This window comes from Notolepis coatsorum (assembly GCF_963971535.1).
Source record: "Notolepis coatsorum genome assembly, chromosome: 5".
NCBI lineage: Eukaryota > Metazoa > Chordata > Actinopteri > Aulopiformes > Paralepididae > Notolepis > Notolepis coatsorum.
In genome coordinates this window covers 14,979,849-15,005,138 of record NC_140169.1, presented here as the reverse complement: position 1 = coordinate 15,005,138, position 25,290 = coordinate 14,979,849, and the positions used below count along the sequence as shown (strand labels likewise).

Here is a 25,290-nt window from a genome sequence, read left to right as displayed (position 1 = left end):
AAAACTAACGAACACTGAAAGATAAAGGCTCGACATTTGGAGACGCTCCCGTCATAACGCTCCGGCGCGGGGACGTGGGGCTCTCTGTGCAGGGGAATCGCAGCAGTGGGTGGGGAGTCTGGCAGGGCTTGCTGAGCCGTGACGTATGCCTCGAAACGGCTGCATTGTCTGTCTCACTCCGCAGAGCCGAGTGTGAGAGCGGTAAGCTGAGCAGTGACGGCATCAATTGAGTGGGCGAGTTGGTCTACCCGAGCAGTCTGGCCGTTGATAATACTCACGGATTGCCTCTGAAACTTCCTCCATTCCTCGATCTCGAGTGTAGCTGGTTCTGACATCATTGGTCGTGGTGTTCTGTGAGAATGGGTTTCAAGTCAAGTCAAGTCAAGAGTTTTATTTGTCACGGCATACAAGTATACAATGAAATGCGGGTGGTCTTGCCTGCAACAATGTGCAATACAGTGGTACAACATATAATAGAATCCAATAAAAAACAACATTGTGCAATAAACAGGTAACAGGTAACATGGTGGGACATCTCGGTATCTGTCCATAGTTATTTACAGAGCATATAGGACATGCTAGGTCCTTTGGTAGTGCAATACACTGTTACTGTTGTTATACTATTTTTAAAGTGACCTTTCCTTTTTAGCCATAAGTGTGGGCGTGTGCGGCATGAGTGTGTGCCTGCTCATGTTAAAGTGGCTGCTAGTGTGTGTGTGTGCTCATGTGTGCTTGTGTGTGAAAAGTTCAGTGTTCTGTGGCACTCAGTGTTCATTGTTCAAGGCTCTGATGGCCTGGGGGAAGAAGCTGAGCCGAAGCCTCTCTGTCCTAGTAGCTGGGGTTCGCAGGCGTCTGCCTGACCTCAGCAGCTGGAACAGGCTGTTATTGGGGTGGTGGGGGTCTTTCATTATTCTGCAGGCTCTGGATTTGCACCTCTTGTTGTATAGAGCCTGCAGGGGAGGTAGTGCAATACCCGTGGTACGCTCGGCTGAGCGCACCACTCTCTGTAGGGCCTTCTTGTCCTGTGCCGTGCTGTTTCCATACCAGGCAGTGATGTTTCCAGTCAAGATGCTCTCTACAGCTCCGGAGTAGAAGGACTGGAGTATCTTCCCCGATACTCTGAACTTCCTTAACTGTCTCAGATGGTAGAGGCGCTGCTTCGCCTTTTTTACGACTGTGTCTATGTGTGTTGACCATGTCAGATCCTCTGAGATGTGGACCCCGAGGTACTTAAAGCTGCTCACCCTGTCCACGGTAGCCCCGTTTATCATCAGTGGTGTGTGTGTCTCCTGCTGTCCTCTCCTATAATCCACGATCAGCTCCATGGTTTTACCAATGTTCAGGAGCAGGCTGTTGTCCTGGCACCAGCGTTCCAGTACCTCAACCTCCTCCCGGTAGGCCTTCTCGTCATTGTCCGAGATCAGCCCCACCACCACTGTGTCGTCTGCAAACTTCACTATGGAGTTGGAGCTGAACTTGGCCACACAATCGTGTGTGTAGAGTGAGTACAGCAGGGGGCTCAGAACACAGCCCTGGGGGGACCCGATGCTCAGGGTGATGGTGTTGGAGGTCTGACCCCCCACCCTGACCGCCTGGGGTCTTTCACTCAGAAAGTCCAGTACCCAGGCGCTCAGGGCGGAGCTCAGACCTAGCTCGATCAGCTTGTCCACCAGTCTGGTGGGGACTATGGTGTTGAACGCTGAGCTGTAGTCAATTTTAAGCAGAGCCCAATTGCTGAACACAGGAGAAGAGAGAACGGAGCGTTTCAGGTTGTTTAATAGTATTCCCAAGTAGGCAAGAGTTACATCCAGAAATGTACAACAGATTGGGAATGTTCTTGGGGTAATGGGAGCAGGTGCACTCCAGTGCTACTGCGGACGGAAGACATGGGTCCGTGTCGAGAGAGTGACAGGAACTCCTTGGTAAGCTCCAGGGGGTCCAGACAGGGGCATGTGTCTAATCTGCCCGTCGCTTATCAATGACTTGTTTGGAGTCAACATTGTCCAAACGGATTGTTTTTTAATCGGTTCATATCCTTTTTATAGCATTTCGAAAAGCTATCGTTCTCTTGAAAATGTTCTGAAAATTGAAATATTCCCCCATAAACGCCATTTATTGGAATATTCTCGAATACACTAGACACGTTGTCATTTGTCGGCCTATTTATGAATCATTTTCAAATAAACGCTAGATTATCGATAGTATATGTGTACTTATGCACGCTATAGAGGCGGGCTGAAAAATCTATTCTCTCGTTTCCTCAAGATCACACACACACACGGCACATGCTGATATCTCAGTGAATACAGCTCCGATTACCCCAAGACTGGTAACATAGACTCCTTACCTTAGATCAGATGTTCTCCAAAAAGATTATTCCAATTCCTGATCGCCATTCCAAATATCGATCGCGTTTATTGATTGATTATTGGCTGCTGTAAATATATATTCCAGGCTGCTTTCCGTCTCGCGATCAGATCCCTCATCATCAGACGGCTCGCCAGCATAATGGAGCCAGTTGGCTCCACCTCTACAGATCCCACAGGGATCTCCCAGTATAATCAACTGACCTGCAGTTACACAGGGATAGACGATAGGGGGCGTTTTTTTCCCATCGGAGCTCCTGGAGGGGCTGCTGTACCAACGGGAGACTCGGTTGATGAAATATGAATTCAGATTGCTAATAAAAAAATCAAACGACAAATCGCGTCGTCAGCACTCAACGGGGGCATGATAAGACGACAATTCTCGTCGTCGGCATTTAAAGTGTTAATACCGGAAACTGAACTGAAGCCTGGAAAACAAACATCCCTCCTTGCTCACAGCCAAATATTCTACAGTTTACAGCTAGAACAACGTGCAATAAACAAAAAAGGATACATTCACTCTGTGTTCTGCCTCATTTGTTGATGAAACAAAACCAACATCAACACAATTTACCACCAAGAGCGGAGTTTAGTCTCACAAAAAGATTGCAGATTTTGTTAGCTTACGTGCTAACGTGATTGGGATGTACCATTATAATAGTATAGCATTGTGGCTATGGTACATTAACGTAGTAACGTTAACGCTAGTAGAATGAATGGATGAAAACGTTATTTAACAGATTGCAGAATGGGTACAATACAATACGGCTCAATACAAACAATTGTTAAGAGGATGCAGACTGTTGTAGTTTGGACTGGGTTCCTTATAACAATAACTTGACAACACATGAGCTTAGTTGGTAGCCGTAGCTACAGGTTTACTCTGAGCATCAGGTCAGGAATGCGACAACAGACATCATCAGTTGATCACAACACTCTTCAACACAGATGATACGTTTCGAACAAAAGTTTGTTACAATAATTTTCATATAACGCTACTTGGGACAGCTCTGCCGTAAACACTGGAAATAATCTCGGTTACTATGTCCACACGTAACCACTGCAACCGGGATGCGCGCAAAACTCCACCCTGGACTCCGGTTTTAAAAGACCACGGTTGCAGTGTTCCAAAAACCCTGTTGCGTGTGGACGAACAGTGCAACTGCGCACATTAAATCACGGTTACATAACACCCCGCGTTGGTGTGGACAGGGCCTTAGTAGTTATGCCAATTCCCCCCCTCCCCTACCTGGTTGTTGTGTGCATGTTCCTCCTACTGGTCGGTACAAGGGAACCCTGAAGTCCACCACATGCTTCCTCCGACACATGTGGAGACAGTGGCTCTTTTTTCACCTGGCAGCGAGGACTCTCATTGGTGAAGTGTAACGCGTGGGAGGTCACGCTGCCTTCACCATTTCCTGCCTTTTGCTGAGCAGGCGCCCAGACCTGACCTGTAGGCGTCGCTGTCCACAACACCAGATTACCACCCACGACTTCCCTCCCCCTAACTCAGCCAAACGAGTTAGTATGACGACCGGCCCAAGCCGCAGGGCGATGCTGACTCCGGGAGTCGAGACCGCAGCCTCTTGCATTGGTGACAAGCGCAATCTCCGCTATGCCACCCGACCGCCCCCGGTAAGAATGATTTCTTTGTTAGAGTTTGTTTTTTTACGTGATATTTGGCTGATAGGCAGAGGGACTTTTAGTTTGACATGATAACCGTGATGTCATGGATTACTGTCAGGTGCGGCATGGTGGCAGAATTTGTTTAGAAAGATAATAACACAGATTGTACCAGCGGTCAGGCCGAGTGATGAGAGAGTGGAGCCAGACAGTTTTTAGACCTCTCTCTCTTTCCCTGGATAAACTTTATTAATCTCGCTCTATATATAATTAGGAAACGTGAAAGTATATAACCCGAATTGGACATTAAATAGTTAATACTACGTCGTGGTCAGTGGCTTTATTGCGTGTGGATGTGGAACGGGAGAATCTAAGTTTGAGAGCGTCAGAAGCTTATGGCATCAACGAGTTTTGGAAACTATACAGGCCCAATATCTCACTCAATTATTATAATTTTTTTTAACCAAGTTGACCAAGCTATTGACCACAATCTGTAATTATTAAATTGTGTTTGAACGTGTATGTTTTTAAGGGATTGCAGGGCTGTACAGTGCGATGATATCGTCGCGAATTGCCCCTTTAATTGGCCGTTGCGATTGGTAAATATTATCTGGGGGCGGGCTTGCGAGTAAATGGTAAATGGCTGGTTTTTTATATAGCGCTTTTATCCAAAGCGCTTTACAATTTGTTACTTACATATTACCCACTCACACACCGACGGCGGAGGCGACCATGCAAGGTGCCAACCTGCTCATCGGGAGCAATTAGGGGTTAAGTGTCTTGCTCAAGGACACATCGACACGCTTCCCAGGAGGAGCGGGAATCGAACCGGGAACCTCCGGATTGCCAGACGGCTGCTCTACCTCCTGAGCCATGTCGCCCGTAGTGCTTTCAAGCCTTGGATTCGCATTTCACTCCTAAATTATCCAAGGCGTGTGATGACGCGATGACGTCACTCACGCGAGCTGAGCAGTGAGCACTCAGCAGGTATGATCAGCGAGCTGCGGCGTCTGCTCCTCCTCCAGCGCTCTCGCACCCGTGGCTGTTGTAAACACTGGGACCTCGGTGAGCCTGCCAGCCGGCTAGCTACTGATAGCTATCAACAAATGCTCCAGTAAGTCTAGTAGTGCATGATAGCTTGCGTTAGCTTACTGTTCAAAACGAAACGTCCCATTAAACTAAATAGTTCAGATAGCTCCGTCCTGATATCAATGTCTTATAACACTGAGTCGATGCGTATTCGAGCTGAGGGCACGCTGAATATAGTCAATAGGGACCAGCTGCAGCGCCGGAGAATCCTGGCCGTAGCTGGAGGCTACAGTATAGGGCCCAGCTGCAGCTCCGGAGAATCCTGGCCGTAGCTGGAGGCTACTCAGTACACACAGACAGTGGAGCTGGTTGCATATAGCGAGCATTTAGACTTGTTGCGTGGTGGCGATGTCTCGCAGATAATACAACTACAAGTATGATTATATAATATATATATTTTATTAAAAAAAAAAGTATATAAAATATTTTTTTTTCTTTTTTTTTTAAATAAAAAACAATCGATATAAATAATGGTAAAATTGTTATTTAAAAATTTGCCCCTAAAAAAAATGTTTTGCCCCTAAATTTCTCATTTAGGGGCAAGTGTGCCCCTAGTGAAAAAGCTTAGCGTACAGCCCTGGATTGTATTTACATTTTTCTCTTTCTCGTACTCTGTATAGTGATTGATGATTGTTGATGATTATTGATGATGATTATGTGATACTCGAAGAGGACAGACATGAATTGGGACCATGTATTTTGGATTATCTCAATGGAGACAGTGAGCCGGAGAGTGGGAGCGAGAGCGAGAGTGAATCCGACGATGACGTTATCCCTGATCTGGACATCTCACATAACGCTACAGTTTTTTTTTTTTTTTTTTACCGGGGGCTGTGTGTGACTGAGAAAGATGCACCGGAGCTTCATGTGAGCGTGTCTGCACATGAAGTCGATGAAATAATGAACTGTGTTGGACAACACAAACCCCGAAAAAGAGATGGGACAAGATTTTACGATTCACTTGTAAATTCGGCCAGAATAACAAAGAGAATGGCAAGTTCATTCAACAATCATGTATCAAGAAATTGAAATCTACCAACAGCGATACATGATAGCTGCATTAACTCATTGACCACCAAACCCGAAATGGTAAAGAAAAGCTGGCGCCAGGCAGTACAGATGGGGAAAGAGCGTGGCGCTCAATGAGTTAACAGAACCGGAAAAAGAAATGTTTGTTATGGGACAATTATTTGCTTTTGGGTGACAGGTAGAGATGACAGCTGGCACAAAATCGACTCAGAAGAAGAGACAACGCACATGGACCCAGTACAATGTTGGCGGTGTACAAATTAGTGATCTGACGATTCATCGATTCGCATCGGTGCACCGGCATAAACGTTCACGATGCGAGTGCACCGGTGGAATAGGTGCACCGGCATAAACGTTCACGATGCGAGTGCACCGGTGGAATAAGTCTGCATCGGCTACAATTCAGGCTGAATCGCGATGCATCTTGTTGTAGTATCTTTGCATCGGTCAAAACAGATTCATTCATATAATTTCCTCTCATCCACTTCTGTCAGCAGTGCACTGTGACTGCACACACAGCAGATATACTATCTTTGCTTCGCTACTAGTACAGAAGGCGAGAGCCACGTCACAGTTATCAACAACAAACAGTGGGAGTCGAGGAGACATGAATAGAATTGATCAACTGGCTAACGCTAGTAGCCTCTGGCCAGTTAGCCGTTCAGCTAACGCTAAACTACAGTGTCTAACTAACTAACGCGACACTGCAACACCAGTTCCATTAGTGAGGAAATGGGGGTGGGGGGGGGGGGGGATATATTGAAGATGCTTGACAACAGGTTCAAAGATAACTTCACATTTATTGGCAATTCGTTTCTTTTTATATCACTTCCTCCAGGTTCCAACTGTGTTGACAAAATGCAATCCTGGTGTGGTCAGCTACGGAGCATCAGAACACTCAAACTCAAACGCGCGCTCTCTCTCTCTCTCTCTCTCTCTCTCTCTCTCTCTCTCTCTCTCTCTCTCTCTCTCTCTCTCTCTCTCTCTCTCTCACTCTCTCTCCCCCTCTCTCCCTTCCCCTCTCTCTCTCTCTGTTCAATGATTTAAAGTGGCCAAACGTTACAATATAAATACTAATTGGATAGTTGATGATAAACATTTAATTTCATTATCTGAAATATTATAAAATCATTAAGTCTGCTATAAGCCATTATCCCTTTGTGTGTGATTATTATTGTCTCACAGTAGTGTGTATATACATTGTGTGTGTGTGTGTGTGTGTGTGTGTGTGTGTGTGTGTTTTTTTAGCTAAAGTGGATAGAAAACACAGTACTATGCAAAAGTCTTCTTAGGCACCCAAGAGTTTTTATATAAATTGTCTTACAGTAGATTATTTAATTTTGAATAATAATATAAGCTGCATATAAGGAATACAACCAAATCCTCTGTCATACCATAAAATGTTATCATTATTTTGCATCGTGTTGAATCGCATCGTATCGCCCCGAATTGCATTATGTTGAATCAAATCGTATCGAATCGTATCGTATCTCAACAGGGGGTGAATCGTATCGCATCGCCCTTTGCTTCAAATGTATCGTTAATGTATCGTATCGTTGGCACCGTATCGAGATGCGCATCGCATCGGCCTCAGTGATGGAGATGCACATCACTAGTACAAATATGCCGTGATCCATGGGTAAGTTATTGATTATGATCACTGTATGGAGTCGATGAATGAATTAATCACGTTAGAAATATAAATAACGCCTACATGCTGTGTGTGGGTGTGTGAATTTTTATAGTTCAAACTATAAATTCAGTCTAGTGTTTTTTTAACTGATGATCACCTTTTCCACTAACAGAATTGGCAAGGACTACCTTAAAGCCATCCAGAGACACATGTAGGAGGAGGGGATTACTGCTAGCACTAAGAAGAGAGCGCCATGGGCGGCCGGGTAGCACAGCGGACTAAGCGTCTGTCTACCACCGCAGAGGCAGTGGGATCTAATCCAGTTGCGGTACCTCCGACTTGGTCGGCCGTCCATACTGATACAATTGGCAGTGTCAGCGGGTTGGAAAGCCGGTGGGGTGGGTCCTGGTCGTTGTAAACAGTGACTCCTACAGTTCGGTCGGGGCGCCTGCACAGCGAGGGAGGGATCTGGGGAAGGTAGTGTGATCCTTCCACACGTTACAGAGTCCACGCTGCCAGGTGAAAAGAAGCGGTGGGCTGGCTACACATGTGTCGGAGGTAGGGGGATTGGGAATTGGCATAACGACTAAACATTGGGATGGGAGAAAAACGGAAAAAGGAGGGGGGAAAAGATAATACAAAAATAAAAGAAGAGAGCTCCACGTAAGAACAGGCAGTTCTTAAAACATGAGGATGTGCAACAAGAAGTTAGATTAATATCAAACTACGCAGAGAAGAGTTGTTCTGCCTGGACACCATCCCAACCAGAAGAACTTTGGTGTAAAGTTGTTACCATCGTTTGTCACAAAGGCATCCGTATGCCGCTCCCATTCATTCAGAGGCTCTTGTCAAAACAATGGACTTCTTAGTCTTCTTGTGTCACCTTCCCCCACTCTCAGCGCCCGTCTGAGATCGCTTTTGGAGCAGACGCTCCTTGGCTACAACTGTGGTTAATAATTTTCGCCATCAGTGGTGACTGGTCAGTTCAGGACCGTTCACAACCGGACGTGGTCACTTGTCCGAACGGCTTGTCAAATGACACTCGCCGGATGTTTCGTCTTGTAATTCAAGAATGGAATCACGCAATAGGTTGAGTGTGGTGACGATCGGAAGGCGGCAAATTCAAATTTCAACAATGTATTGGGTGATCGGCGAAAGCGCAGCTCGGAGCCGACAGACGAGGGCAAAGTGCCGTGACGTGTGCGCGAGTGCATGAGACAGGGTTCGAAATTAACGGGGCTTGGGGCAAAATGCCCTAAAAAATTTACCAAATGCCCTCGAAAATCAGTTAAGGGGGGCAAGAAAAGCCCCAGACAGTTGACTAATTATATATATAATTATATATATGCTCTACAGTGCGAGCATTTCCCTCGTATTTGCCCCTAATAATATGTGTGTGCGAACCGAAAAAATTATTTACTCGCAGTGTGCGAGACGAGTGAAGATTACAAAACAGCTCCGCTGTTAACACATTAAGGACCAGCCACGAGTTTATACGGGTTTCGGTGCCATGCGTTGTGGACCAGAGGCACGTATATAGCCGTGGCAAGTTGTTATTGTTTTATTCCATATTAATAACCGGGTCGAGATCCCCGACCGGCTCTGCAGATCTACCCTCGTCTGTGGAATCGCAAACATGCAATACCGGCCAGATCCTCTTAGGGGCGCCATCGCTCCACTGCAGTATGCCTTGTGGGCCCATTAGCTCCATAACTAGCTTTCCAGAAAATATATGTAGCATCCTGAATATTCTGCTATTTATTCAGAAGTGCTAACTTAATCTGTTACTTCCCCTGTGTGCACAAAGACATGATAAACAGTGTTCCTTTTTGATATCTCGCCCGGACTAATGATGCGAGGTGCTCTTCTTCCCTCCGGCTTCGATATGGACCATTAACGTGACATTGAAGCATCTTTCTTCCTGCCTTGAGTGTCCTATAGTGGGACCAGTTTGCGGTCGCCAGCAGGGGGCAGTGGCGGCAGGCGGAGCGGAGGAGAAAGGAGCAGCGAGTGAGAGATGGTTACTCGGAGGGCGTACCAGGAGGAAGTTCTCTTCGACAGTGAACTCGAACGTGAGCGGACGTGTGCTCTCGAAGAGCCCCGTTGAAGAGCAACGGGAGATAACAAGTACTTTGCTATAACACGGGTTATCCTAGAAGTACAAGCAATAGAGAAGTGTGTGAATAAGTGAAACGGAAAGAAGAACCAACTTCAGTAAATAACGTGTTATCCTAGAAGTTGAAGCGGTATATTAGCTTGCTGCTAACGGCTATAGTGACTCTGAGTATACCACAAGGCGAGCGTCGCTGAAGACAGGTGGTGCCTATAGCACGTTGCGTTAGCTGTATAGGCGACAGCAGGAGGGTCCACCAAGACCCACAGTTTAGCTGTGTTTAAGGTAGCAAACAGTTTAGAGCACGCCAGCTCAGTCAGCAGCCCCGCAGTGGACGTCTCGTCGACGCAGCCGAGGACACCTCTTCTTCCAGCAGAGGTCGCCACAACAATGGTTGCCCACTATGCCACCTAGCCGCCCTATGAACCACATGAAGTTATAATCTGTAATTGCTACTTGACCAGGCCTTATATAAAGGAGACGTAGATGGGAGCACGGTGTGTGTGTCTATTACTGAGCCTTGTTCTAACCTTTGTTGACCGGGTAAATATATGACTATCAGCATTACTATTTAACCCTTCCCACCCTATTCGTATCACATGGTTAAAGGTCTCTACAGGTTGTCAAGGAAGGGTACTGCTTTGGGGGAGTGCAATATCTTTAGTCAACTAACAGTCACCAGGTGTGGGAGGGCTAACGGAGGTACTGGGGGAAGTGAGAGTGTGTGGGGAGCTACTGCTGACCGCCCTGGAAGGCGAGGAGGACCAGAGTACCACCCCCCAGGTTAGTAAATCCTGGGCCCCATCCGCTCCTGCTGCCCGCCCTCCAGTTCGACGTTCCAGGCCCAAAGACGGGGGTTCAGATAGATTAGAACAACCACTCCCATAAAGCAGGGATAATCCACCCTGCTACATATATGAGACAAAATCTGCGATAAAGCTTATATTCACGGCGCTATAAAATGATAACCTATCGATGCATTTTTTTTTCTTTAAGCCATTTTGAAGGGACAGTTTATGAACTCAATTGACAATGAGAATGGACAGATAGCAATACTATAAAGTATAGATATAGCTCAACAAACAGGGTCACGTCTGTTTACATTCCCCGGTCCTCTATCCACTAATTAGACTAAGGCTACGTTTAGACGAGCGTTTTGGGATGGAAGTCTGAACAGAAACCGCAAAAGTCGTCTTGCGGTTTCACTTTTAATTTTGCGTTTAGACGAGCGTTTTGGGGTGGAATTCTCCGTGCAGACGAGGCTGTAACAACTCGAGACAACGGAGCCCCGCTGTCACACGATTGGCGCATATGTCACATGACGTGCTGTGAAGACCCGCCCTACTCTGCCTCTGATTCGCAGAGTGTGGGTGGGGAATGTGATTGGACCAAAGCAGAGTCACTCACAGACAGTGGGGGTCCAGTCATAATAGTTGTGATAGCCGCGGTACAGATTCTTGTGTATTTAAAAGTACTGCCAATGTAGCCTTCAGGTGATCGCCATGGATAGAATCAGACATGCTTTGTTTACGCTTCTAGGCTACTGGCGCATGCCTGTGATGTAAGCAGTAGGCGCGACGAGAGCCTTGACGATCCTTTCGTCATCGTTTTATGCGGTTTGACAGTTTAGACGAGAGCGCAAAGGTTTACCGTTTCTAGGAATTCCACCCTGGAAGGTGGTCTCACTTTTTTACGGTTTCACCCCGTAAAAACGCAGTTTCCGTATAAACGAAAGGCACATCTGAAAAAATATTTTTGCGGATTCACCTGCTAGCGTTTCCGTCTAAACGGGGCCTAAGCCCAGTGGTCGCCAAAGTGTTAACACTTTGAGCGCCACTCACGGCTAATCTCGGGTTTACAATTGTGAAGTTGAAAGCCACGTCACGGCTTTTCTCTGGATTTTTTTTAAATTTTTTTTATTAGCGATCTGAAATCATATTGCATCACGCGAGCCTACCGTTGGAGATCCAGGGGCCGCCGGCGATCAGATGTGAAAAAAGCGCCCCCTATCGTCTCCCAGATGGTAAATCACCCTTTTGGAATGGACTCAAGTCCACTGATGCAGCCGGAGTTACCAGAGTTCATTCTGGAGCCTCTGAGCCGCGGCGAGCATGGGTTATACTGTACACACGTTGGATCAATATACTTATCGATTTTTTCGAATGGTGATCAGGAATTGGAATATACCATTTGGATACCATCTGATGACAGGTAAGGAATCTATGTTATCAGTGTTAGGATAATCAGACTCGTTTTCATGGAGATATAAGCGTTTCCACTATATGTGATATGGCTGTTTCACTGTAAAAGCCATGAGGAAATAATAGCAGCGATTATCAGCACACGGCACGAGCGTGCGTGCGCACACATATACTATCGACCATCTAGCATTTATTTGAAAACGATTCATAAATAGACAGACAAATGATAACGTTCTGGAATATTCCAGTAAAAGGCGATTATCAGGGAATGTGTTGTTTTTTCTTCGAAACCGAGTGGTTTTCAAAATGCTATAAAAAGGAAATGAAGTGATAAAAACACAATCTGCTTTGCCAATGTTGACTGGAGAATTATTCTTTGATAAGCGATGGGCAGATTAGACACATAGCATAATTTAAAACATAGATTAGGCGATATTAACGTTACATGGGCCGTGGACCGTGGCATCAACGGGGTAAAAAGGAAAACACGGCCCGGCACTGAAAGTGTTAATAGTTCAGAAACTACAAGTCCCACATTCCACAAGGCGCATAAACGTCCAATCACAGTAGAGTTTCCTGCTGTGACGCGGTATGTTTGTTGCAAGGAGGGAGGGAGGCGGGGACCGCTGTGTGTTACACACAACACAGAGAAATGTCCAAGCGTCTGGCTGCTTCGGTGCGTCTTTTAACGTTAACGTCGGAAGAAATTCCCCACTAACCCCTAAATTCAGAGCAGAGCAGTATCCTAATGACTTTTATGCTTTAGTCGATAAGGTGTTTTGCAAATTCTGTCAACATACCCTGTGGACTGGACCCGCAAAAACATGTGCGAATATCAGTTCAAAAGCCATGTCAGGAACAAGGACCGTGCTTCCCAAAACACACCAGCTCTCTAACGATGATCTCTGGTGATCACAATAGATACAGCTAGAGGGCGAGGCTAATCACTGACACTATTGTGATTTAAATGGCTATGTAACATTACAGTACATAGGACTATAGATGGAAATGATAGCTTATTGCTAAATCTGGTGCACCCATCTACAGTATTTGCTAATTATTGTCAGTAGGCCTACACTGTCCTTTATAAATGAAATAAACTAAAGGTGCATAAATTATGCATTACTATATTTGTAACTGAGGGGTACAATTCCCTGACTGTATTGTTAGATATGATACTTACTACCACTACCTCTTGTACTTTAGACTCTGGCCACCCAGTACTAGGCATAAATAATTATGGTAAACACTCCCACGTAGATGAAACGATCCAACACAAATGTACCAAGTCGAAAGTCTGCGTTTAATAATAATTAATACATAGCAAAAGGTATGTAGAGCAATCACTTAATTACATTTATGATTTGAAATAGGATGCACTTTTATGGCAAATGAGTAATCGTTGGTATATCAATAGAGAACGTCCAATCTCTGGTGGCGCAGGCGGTAAATATACAACCTGGAATATTTAAGGAATAATAGCAATGATACTCTAATGATTATAGAACTGGATACACTAGGGGGGAATTCCGGTCGCTTGTAAGACAACTGGAGAAGGGGGGGGGGGGTAGAGTCTGGCTGTATCCGTCTGGCCGAGGGTATCCTGGGAGAACCCACGGTTGTGCGGCTCGGTGCCTCAGCGATCCTCGATCCACAGATGAAAGCAGTTGGACTCTCTGTGGGCCGGCTTCCTCCGGTCCACGATGGAGAGACGTGAAGCGACCTCGTCGTGTAGAGCGTCTCCTCACCTGTCGTCCTCTCCGGGGGGGGGGGTTTCCAACACACGGCAGTGTTGGTCTTTATCCATAGAATAATCACTGTATACAAAGCATAATCCGTGCCTGGGAAGGCGGGCTGTCGTCGGTAGAATAATCCGGTATGCAGGTCCACTCGCTCGTCGGCTCTGGGGCTCCTCGGGTGCAGCCTCACATGGGGTCGGCCACCCTGGATAAGCAGCCAGTTCTCTGCCCGAAACGATGGGGTACTGACTACGATAGTATTCTCACCGCACGAAGCACTACATATGAATAGACTATTATTAGCTTAATAGACTACGTCCAACTCGACGATATAGTGCCAAATATGACTATTCAAATATTAATATACACGATGTCTCAATACCGATGGTAGGCCGAACTTGGCCTTACTCCCACACGTGGCGTCGCGGGGAGGCTTTACGTCTGTCACTCTATTGGAGGGTAAGAAACTGGACTAAAAAGGAAGTCCTACTTTAGTAGCGCAGTATATATACGCACTATGAACAAATAGTACCATTAGTGGTGCGGTAGCCAGATTCCTACGCGGAACTAGGACTTGTTCGTACATGTTGAGCGGTACGTTTGAACTGGGTCTGGGGGGTATGGCAGCCTGGCACCAAGGTCTCGACCAATAGTAGAATGGAGACTATTATGGGATGTTCAGTAGGCTAGAATGGATATTCAATGCATATTGTACAAGGAATATACAAGGGATATCAGGGAATATTAGAGAATATACAAATACAATTAAATATATATATATAAATAAATATATATATTCGGTTTAATCTGGCCCTTCACAACAATATTCCATCACAATAGAATATATATAGCTAGGCTACTGACATTGTGATCACTTGAAATGTGTATTTTTATTTTGTCACAATATTATTTGAAAAATATTGTGTAAAATTGAACTGTATTTCTGAGTTGCAGCACTTAAAAACATTAAATGGACTGTTATATCTTATTAAATTGTGGACATTTATTCATTCCCACTTATTAGACACTATTTCTGATGGTAAAATGGGCGTAAAAGGCTAAATACAGAATTCTGAAATATTAAAATGGAATTTGGGAAAAAATTTAATGGAATTGGGAAAATAATAAAAATTAAAAATGGATTTCATATGGCTCTACTATCTGTGTGTGTGTGTGTCTCACTCTCTCTCCCTCTCCATCTCTACATCTCTCTCCTGAACCTATTTAATTCAAAAGGAAGACATTGATGGACAGTAGCTATAGTATAAATTATAGCTCAGTTGTAGCTGTAACAGAATAATTGTATTAACTATTAATTAACTATTATTCAATAGCGTTTCAATTATAATGAATTAAATAATTGTATAAAGAATTTTCAATGTTCTGTCATCTAATAATATATTCCATTGCCTTTCCTATCTGTATCAAAGTCAAAATGTTGGTATCATAACAACACTACAACATACAAAAGCAGCTTGACAACCGATATCCTTTGCGTCTAGTAGGCATGGGGCAATTTGTGATTTTGGTGGTATGTGCTATTTGCACAGATGTTTAGCCCTTGAATGAATGAATTAATGAAAACTTTATTTAACAGATTGCAGAATGGGTACAATACAGTACGGCTCAATACACACAATTGTTAAGGGGATGCAGACCAGAGAAAGACTTTCGTCTTGTTTACATCAGGGTCCCCCATTTTCTATTCATAGTGTGCACACGCACAGTATAATATGCATGTGATAAATAGTTTGTTAATAAACTCTGTGTTACTTGAAACATTTTCACTGTGCTCCTAAATTTCTTTGTGTGCTCCTAAATTTTTATTTAGATTTTATTTATTAACATTTTATGTGCTCCTTGGGAAAAAGGTTAGCGTAGAGCCCTATATATGGAGACATTAACATTACGTTATCAAACATAGGGACGAAGACTGTAAAAAAAAAAGTGTCAAATTTATTTATAATATTTATGTACATTTTCATCATAAAGATGCTGTGCCCCCGAAATACAAATAAAATCCCCCGAAAATCAATTAAGGGGGGCAAAAAAAGCCCTGGATTTTTTATTTTTTTTCCTAACCCTGGCATTAGAGTATGATGGGCCGCCGTCGGGCTGCCCGATGCGTAACACTTTGATTGCCAGCCGTGTGTTCCTTTTTACCCCCTTGAATGCCACAATCCGCTCCAATGTTAACGTTAATATCGCCTAATCTATGTTTTAAATTATGGCTGTGTCTAATCTGCCCGTCGCTTATCAAAGACTCATTTTCCAGTCAACATTGTCAAAGCAGATTGTATTTTTATCGCTTCATTTCAGTTTGATAGCATTTTGAAAATCACTCGTTTTGGCGGAAAAAACAACACATTCTATGATAATCGTCTTTTACTGGAATATTCCAGAACGTTGTCATTTGTCGGCCTATTTATGAATCGTTTTCAAGTAAACGCTAGATGATCGATAGTATATGTGTGCGCACGCTCGTGCCGCGCGCTGATAATCGCTGCTCTTATTTCCTGATGGCTTTTACAGTCAAAACAGCTATATCACATATAGGAGGAAACACTTATATATCCGTGAAAACGAGTCTGATTATCCTAAGACTGATAACATAGATTCCTTACCTGAGGTCAGATGGTATCCAAATGGTTTATTCCAATTTCCGATCGCCATTTGAAAAAATCGATAATTGTATTGATCCACCGTGTGTACAGTAGAACACATATTCGCCGTGGCACCAAGGCTCCAGAATGAACTCTGGTAGACCCCGGTTACATCAGTGAGAAGTAAAATGTGGAGTCAGAAATCCGTTCTCCCATTCACTTTCATTGAGTCTAATCCAAAAGGGTGATTTACCATCTGGGAGACGATAGGGGGCGCTTTTTTCACATCTGAGCGCTGGCGGTGCCTGGAACTCCAACGGTAGGCTCGCTTGATGCAATATGATTTCAGAACGCTAATAAAAAAAAAAAAAAAGGAAAAAAAAGGAGAATACTCGTGACGTGGCATTCAGCGGTCGGGGGGTAAACCCGAGAAAAGCTGTGAGTGGCATACAAAGTGTTAAGAGTTTAAAGACTTAAAATTTGTTTAATTCTGTACGAGACCTTTGTTTATGGTGAATAAACATCCTTCTGATATGAAATGACGACTCAACTTACGTTCTTTTCCGGATGCAATAGGGGAGAAGAGATATTGTTTTAGCCAGTCAGCGAGTGGGAGTGAGAATTCCACCGAACGATTGCCACCATGAACAACAAACGATACACAATGGAGAGATGGCCAGAAGAGGATAACCACAAACAACAGGCTAAAATCACTGTTTTATAACAATAGTATTGTGATTATTATCAGCACCTTATGTTTGAGTCCCTAATCTCGTTGTACACAAGTATAATGACAATAAAGTATATTCCATTATATTCTATACTCACACTGTAAATCCCTCAGTGTAAATCTTGAGTGAAAATAAAAATGGAATGAATGAACGTTTATAGAGATGTCTCATGATTATTCCAGGCCTCACCAGTTGGCTGTTCCTTGTGGCCCGTCTCAAACTGAATGCCCCTGTAGAGCTCCCTGGAGATCAGTCCGTAGGCTACGATCATCACCACCCCAGGGATCACAAACAGCAGCAGCAGCAGCAGAATGCACCTGCAGAGACACAGGGGAGTTACCTGGGTAAGAACTCCGATGCGCACGCGCGCACACACACACACACACACACACACACACATACACACACACACAGACAGACAGACAGACAGACAGACAGACAGACAGACAGACAGACAGACAGACACACACAAAATTAATTTATTCATTTATTTTTTAAACACAATATGTCAGTCTGTTTCTCATGAGCTGTCCAGAGACAATCAGCTGAGCTGAGAGGTTTCCTAACAAGGCTCTGGGTCCAAACATGGAAGAATTAAAGGAACACGCCAACCTTTTGGGGAAATGCACTTACCGTCTTCTCCAGAGTCAGACAAGAATATAGATACCAATTTCCTCTGTGTGTTCAGTAGAAAGCAATCTGGCTGCAAGCTACTGTAGCCTAGCGTTGCACAAACAAATGTAAGCGGATACGGACCACTAGCCTATAGCTGTTGACCAGAAACACCTCTCCCGGAGTTTTAAGCTATAGGCTAGTGGTCCGTATCTGCTTCCATTCATTCATTTGTGGTGAGCACAGTTGCCAAAATGTTGGCGTGCCCCTTTAAATTAAACATTCAGGAGTCCTTGTATTTTTAATGTTCTCTCTTCTCCTTCAGATGCCCGCAGCTCATATGAATGTTATTAGATCTGGTAACATCCAGAAGGTCTAGTCACCACCAGGATCATCAGGGATGTATGACTCCCCATGATTTATGACTCCCCGTGATGGAGTACTTCACCTGACAACTAGCTTGTATTCTGTTATGTTGCATTTTTTTAAGTGCCGTTTTCATCTATGGGATTGATTATGCATCATCAATCAATGTGTGTTGCAACTGCCTTGTTGTCCTTCCCACAGACAATCTCATTAACACTTTGGCGACCAGTCTTGCGCCGATTTATAGGCCAGAGGACAGAGGTTTGTTTACAAACCAATGTACTTTCTAAGAGCTATATATATAATTTATAGTATTGCTATCTGTCCATTCTCATTGTCACTTGAGTGCATAAACCGTGCCTTCATAATGGCTTAAAGAAAATAAAAATCCATCAGTCTGTTGTCATTTTATAGCGTCGTGAATATAAGGTTTATCGTACTTTTCGTCTCGTCTTTTTTCCCGGGAGCTAGATAATAGGCTAAACGTTGGCGCTGTTATATCAAACGCCATTTCTGCTGTATATATACAAATGAAATAAAACAAACTGCGTAGCATCCGGACTATTACAGAGCATCTATGGATGAAATGGGGGCGGCGGGGAACGCCGATTAGTATTATTGATTAGCAATAGAGTGTGTGCGTTCAGGTAGCCAATGTCACTGATCGATCACGTTAGGTTTTAAAACAATGTCCAATCCAGCTGTAATTTGGGGGAATAGTATCCTACCGTCAGGCCATGTGATTGCCGGCAGCATTTCGTCATTAGTCATCGGAATCTGGTAGATCGATATGTCCATTGGCTAATCATAAATCCCATTATTCCAGGCTGAAATATGCGTTCGGTAACGGGATCAAAGATGGAGGGTCTTCATTTGGAACCGAGGCTCATATGATCCGCCCACAGACAGTGAAACGTTTTTTTTTTTAAATCCCCTCAATGATACTGCAGTGGAGCGATGGCGCCCCTAAGCGGATCTGGCCGGTATTGCATGTTTCGAAAATCAAATATGTGGGTAGGTCCTGCATGTCGATCGCGGACGTTAATAGCGTTATAAATATGGAATAAAACAATAACAACTTACTCGTGGACGGTCCACATAGTGTTTTTTTTTTATCCACTTTTTTCTCCCATTTTTCTATATTTTTCTCCCATCCCAATTTCGTATCATCCAATTCAACCCTCCCCTGTCACGAACACTGTTTCTTGCCTCCCACAAGCCGGCTGCAATGTGGACTAAGTCATACATAGCACAAGTCCCCTCCAGTACTTGAGGTAACAGCAGTCGCATCTTTTCACCTGCGCAGCTCGATCTCTCAGTGGCGAGGAGTAACGCGTGGGAGGCTCACGCTGCCCCAGACACTTCCTGATTCTACTGCGCAGGCGCACCAACCGACCTGTAGGAGTCGCTGTCCACAACGCCCGATCCCCACCCATCAGTTTCCCACCCCCTAATACGGCCAATGTGTATTAGTATGAGCGACCAGCTAAACTGAAAGCAATTGGCGAGCCCAGCGTCTCCGCATTCGTGGCGAGCGCCTTGCCCACTACGCCACGTAGCCGCCCGACGGTCCACATAGTGTTAAAGGTCTTTCTTACTATCATCCGTCACGTTGATAGAAATTGTACTAAATTGTACTGTACTTTTTATTTTTTTGCCTTTCACTACCACACTACCAAAGGGGTAACCCTTTCACTGCGACAATACAGAAGGTTAACCCTTTCACTGCCACACGAAAGGTTAACCTTCTGTAGTGTGATAGTGAAAAGTTAACCTTCTGTAGTGTGGTAGTGAAAGGTTAACCGTCTGTAGTGTGGTAGTGAAAGGTTAACCGTCTGTAGTGTGGTAGTGAAAGGGTTAAGGACAGTGCATTGATGTTCATCACAAATTGCACAGGCCTCACTCATCATGGTTCCTCCTAGGGACAGGTTGGATGGCCTGCTCTGTCCAACTTGTAGACTCATTCACTGGTGTGTTTTTATCAATAAGACAATTTTTGGTTTCAAGATTCACACAATACAATGGTTTGTTTCCATCTCACTTATGTAACTACATCCTTCAGAAAAGTGGTTATTGTCTATATCCTCCCGGGGTTTTATTCTTGCTTATTAGTCCCTAAAGGGCTTTTATGCTGCTCTGAATCCATTTCATTCTTGTGGAGCTGGTCTCATTAGCGGCGTTTAAAGCCTCTGGAGGCCTGGAGGACACCGAGCTGCCATTGTTAAAACCCCAACCGCTGAGCCGAGTGCCCCTGTCTTCTTCCGGACTCCATGATGATTTGGGATTTACTTATTTTTCAACCTTGTGATCTGGGACTTTTATTGTCTGTTCAATATGCCGCTGCCTGTCTGGGGAAGGACACTTGGAAGCAATTATTTTTTTTAATTTTGTATCTCAATTAGGCTTTTTCCTCATTAAATAAAGGTTAAATATAATAATTGCTTTGGATCATATGAATATGTGGTACTGTATATACACAAGTTGCTCTGTTAACCCTTTTCACTACCACACTACAGAATGTTAACCCTTTCACTACCACACTACAGACGGTTAACTGAGAACAAGCAATTTAACACATTGGGTGCCGGCTATTAGACAGGGCCCGCTGTTGTCAGGCCAGCTTTCCATTACAAATTCACTGTGCGTCACGTTGTTTGTAGAGCTAAACCTATATTTTATATTATAGCTATGGATCCAATATCATTGTCAATTAACAGTATGAACCTTCCGTTCAATATGCCATAAAGAAATAATTTTTCCATCAATACGTTCCCGTTTTATACCGTGGTGAATATGAGTGTTATATCGGAATGATCTGGGATAATTCCTGTGAGGCTATTTATAAGGCGCAATGCTAATAACGTTAAATCCATTGGCGTTTCGTCCCTACACACGCTACAGTTAAAAATCCAAATGCATATGATCGTTATTATGTTCCATCATGAATGCGTGAAAGGGGGGGGCGGGGGTCGTTTGTGATTAATTGATTGCCAATAACTGCATTCGTTATTACCACAACATACATGTTATCTGGGGTATGGCTATGAAATCCTTGCACGATCAAGCTGAAATTGACGTCAAATTGCTCTTACCTTTGGCCGGTTGGATTCCAAAAAGAATTTTCCAATTATTTGATAGCCATCTGGTAGATCATAAGTCCATTTGGCACACGCCATAACCTTATACAGCATAATGAATCCAAGTCTGCCCGGAGCGTAAACAGTGTGACACCAGGTCTGCAACAGGGGTTACTGCATTCTCGAGACAGCGCCACTACCAGGATCTGGCCGGTACTGCACCTTCAGAGTCACAATATGCCTTTTCCATGCAAAATACAGCTCCGTGACATGGAATAGGATATTAATATCGGAAAAAAAGGAAAAATGACAACAAAAAAACGAGAATCTTCGTTTCCGGCACTCAACCGCTGGGCCACAGAAACCCAGAATTCTCGTGAACGGCAACCAAAGGGTTAACAACCCTCTGAACCGGATGTTTCTCCCCTCCTCTTTTCCGAGAGACGAAAAGTAACCCGGTGTAACCCGAGCGCCCCTACTGGTTGATACCGTTAACACTTTCCGTGCCACACACGAGAATACTCGGGTTTATTAATAGGTGGTTGAAAGCCACTCACGAGATTTCTCTTTTTTTTTTTTTTAGCGATCTGAAATCATATTGCATCACCCGAGCCTACCCGAGTATAGCCGAGTGGCGCCGGCGATCATTGTGGAAAAAAGCGCCCCCTGTCGTCTCCCAGATGACATAAGGGATTTTGGAATGGACTCAATGAAAATGAATGGGGAAAAAAATCCAGTACTCCACATTTTCCAGTCCACTGATGCAGCCGGGGTTATCAGAGTTCATTCTGGATCCTCTGAGCCCTGCGGATCATGGAGTTCTACTGTATCGCGTTGGATCTATACACTTATCGATTTTTTCGAATGGTGATCAGGAATTGGAATATACCAGTTGGATACCATCTGATGTCAGGTAAGGACTCTATGTTATCAGTGTTAGGATAATCAGAGTAAGTTTGATGAAGTTATAAGCTGTTTTGTGAAATGTCCTCTTTCGGTTTCAATGAATGAATGAATGAATGAAAACTTTATTTAACAGATTGCAGAATGGGTACAATACAGTACGGCTCAATACATACAATTGTTAAGGGGATGCAGACCTGAGAAAGACGTTTGTCTTGTTTCCATCAGGGTCCCCCATTTTCAATTCACTGTAAAATTCACTGTAAAAGTCTAAGAGGAAATCAACGCGGCGATTATCCGTGCGCGGCCCGAATGTGCTTGCGTGCACGTATAATATTGATCATCTAGCGTTTATTTGAAAACTATTCATAAAAAGGCAGACGAATATCAACGTTGTGGAATATTCCAGTAAAAGACGATTTTCATAGAATGCCCCAGAATGGGCTGTTTTTTATTTCAAAACTGGGGCTTTTCTAAATGCTCTGAAACGGAAATGACGCGATAAAAAACCAATCTGCCTTGACAGCACTGACTGGAAAATAGTCTTTGATAATGCGATGGGCAGATTAGACACATAGCCATAATTTAAAACATAGATTAGGCGATATTAACGTTAACATTGGTGCCAATGGTGGCATTCAGCGGGTAAAAAGGAAAACCCGGCGTGGCGCTCAAAGTGTTAATACGGCAACTACCAGGAAACCACTCTGCAGGGGTAGCTGGTCCTAACTGCTACATCTGTACATTTTTGGTTTGGAGAAATTACGCTTTTTTGGGACTCTCTCAGCCTGTTGTAAAAACAGAATATACTGTAGGGTGTAATGTTGGGGGTTCGCTCTACTCAGTGAGTGAGCCTCTGGTGTTCCCTGGTGGGTAAATTCCATGTCTACCTGTCTAATTACGGTAATTGTTATCTGGTGTGTGTTGTTAGTCTAGCCTCCATATTCTTCCCTGTGTCTTACCTCCCTGTGAGTTGTTCACCAAACATATGTGAGTAGTATGTGTCTGTGCAAGCCTTATCGTTCTGCACCACGGGAGATAAGTATGTAAAGTCTGTGCCCTTAGTTTGCTGTGTCACTGTGTTTGCCGTTAAATCGTTATTGAAATCTAAGCTTTCTCCGTGTCTATTTATCACTACCGTTTGCAGTGTTATCTTTTCATTTATACCGTTTTGGAGACTTTGGTTACTCCCCTTTGTTTCCCCCCGTTTAATGTACAGTCTGCTTTTCTTTAAATGTATTACCCATTTGTAACAGTAGGGGTGTTTATGCAAACACACGTTTTATAGCCACAAGATGACAGCACGTATAATTTAAAAACTTGTATTTTTTTTTATAACTAGTGTTAGTCCTTGTATTTAAGATTTAAGATTTGTTTATTAAGGACAATGCAAATTAATGAACATCATTTACATGAGTGTATGCATAACATCACGTAAATATGACGGGAATAGCACAGGGCTCATTTCCACCCGTAGTCCTAAATGAAGAGCGAAGGAGTCAACTAGTCTCCACATTTTGTAAAATTCCATTTTGGAATTTTCATGAGAACACAACACAAGGATTCAATGTCCCCGATGACATCACTGGTGTCCATATTCAAACTCGTTCACTCTCAATAACTGTCAAACTAAATGAATGTGTGCAAAACTGTTTACAGTTTCTGGATATGTGTGAGATTATGCGGAAAATAAATCAGCTCCATTGCAATTTATTTCCTAGTAGTAAAAGTCAGATTTTTTCTAACTTTTGCGAACATGCTAGCACAAGCCGAGGTGCTAATGTAAGTCTCTCTGGAGTCTAGGGAGAGTGCAAAATTAAACAGAGAGAGAGAGAGAGAGCACCCATATCCTCCCATGACCCACTTCTCTCTCTGTTTAATATGATCTCTCTCGCTTCTACCTGTGTTTAATATGCTCTCTCTCCTTTACCTGTGTTTAATATGATCTCTCTCGCTTCTACCTGTGTTTAATATGCTCTCTCTCTCTTCTCTCAGAACAGATCAACTGAAGATGCTATAGCCATTGTGCTTCATACCGCCCTAGAACATCTGTTGAAGAAAAACACCTACGTAAGAATGCTCTTTGTCGACTGCCTTCAACACTATACTCCCCCGTAAACTCATCAGCAAACTCCAAACCCTGGGTCTGTGTAACATACTGTGTAACTGGGTGCTGGACTTCCTCACAAACCGCACACAAGCCGTCAGGCTGGGCAACTACACCTCGTCCACCCTGTCTCAGCACCGGTGCCCCGCAGGGTTGCGTACTCAGCCCATTACTGTACACCCTGCTCACACATGACTGTTCCCCCTCCTACCCCTCCAATTACATCATCAAGTCTGCAGACGATACCACAGTTGTGGGTCTCATAACAAACAACAATGAGTCTGCCTACAGGAGGGAGGTGGCCTGGTGTGACAACAACAACCTGGTGCTCAACATAAAGAAAACAAGAGAGATCATAGTGGATTTCAGAAGATCAAGGCCTGACCACTCCCCTCTGCTCATCAACAACGAGGTAGTGGAGAGGGTCACTGAGTTCAAGTTCCTGGGTCTCAGTGTGAGTGAGACCCTATCCTGGAGCACCAACACCGCCTCAGTGATCGGGAAAGCTCAGCAACGCCTATACTACCTAAGGAAGCTGAAGCAGGCTGGCCTGCCACGAAATCTCCTTGTCAACTTTTATCATTGTGCGGTTGAGAGTGTGCTGACCTACGGTGTGTCTGTGTGGTTCTCCAGCTGCACAAAGGCAGAGCAAGAGGCTCTACAGAGGGTGTGAAGGCGGCAGGCAGGATCTTCGGGACTCCTCTACGAAACATCACCTCCGTCTTCACCTCCCGCTGCCTCCACCGCTCCACGTGTATTATCAAGGACCAGTCTCACCCAGCACATCACCTCTTTCAGCTCCTTCCCTCAGGGAGGAGATACCGGTCCATACATGCGAAGAGTTCAAGATTTATGAACAGCTTTTTCCCCCAAGCAGTCAGACTGTTAAACTCTCATCGACTGTCCCCTCACGTGCACCATGCACTTTACCTGGACTTGATAACCACTATGTTACCGCTCATCATGCACTTTATTATTTAAAATATTCTGATATATGTACAGTGTTATGTGTTACATGTATGTATATATTGTACTACGGTCTGTGGGAGCTCCCCTGAAATGTTGTTGTATACTTGTGTGCAATGACAATTAAAAGTC

At 44.1% G+C, this 25,290-nt stretch overlaps 1 protein-coding gene across 1 annotated transcript in view; it reads right to left on the bottom strand.

Moving 5' to 3' along the window:
• Positions 1-25,290, bottom strand: part of cckbrb (cholecystokinin B receptor b) — a gene marked incomplete at both ends in the record, with an annotated part of 211,543 nt that overhangs the window by 59,165 nt on the left and 127,088 nt on the right. The window contains 1 exon segment of the mRNA XM_084314019.1: positions 17,317-17,444. Within this exon segment, the coding sequence (XP_084170145.1) occupies positions 17,317-17,444 (128 nt within the window).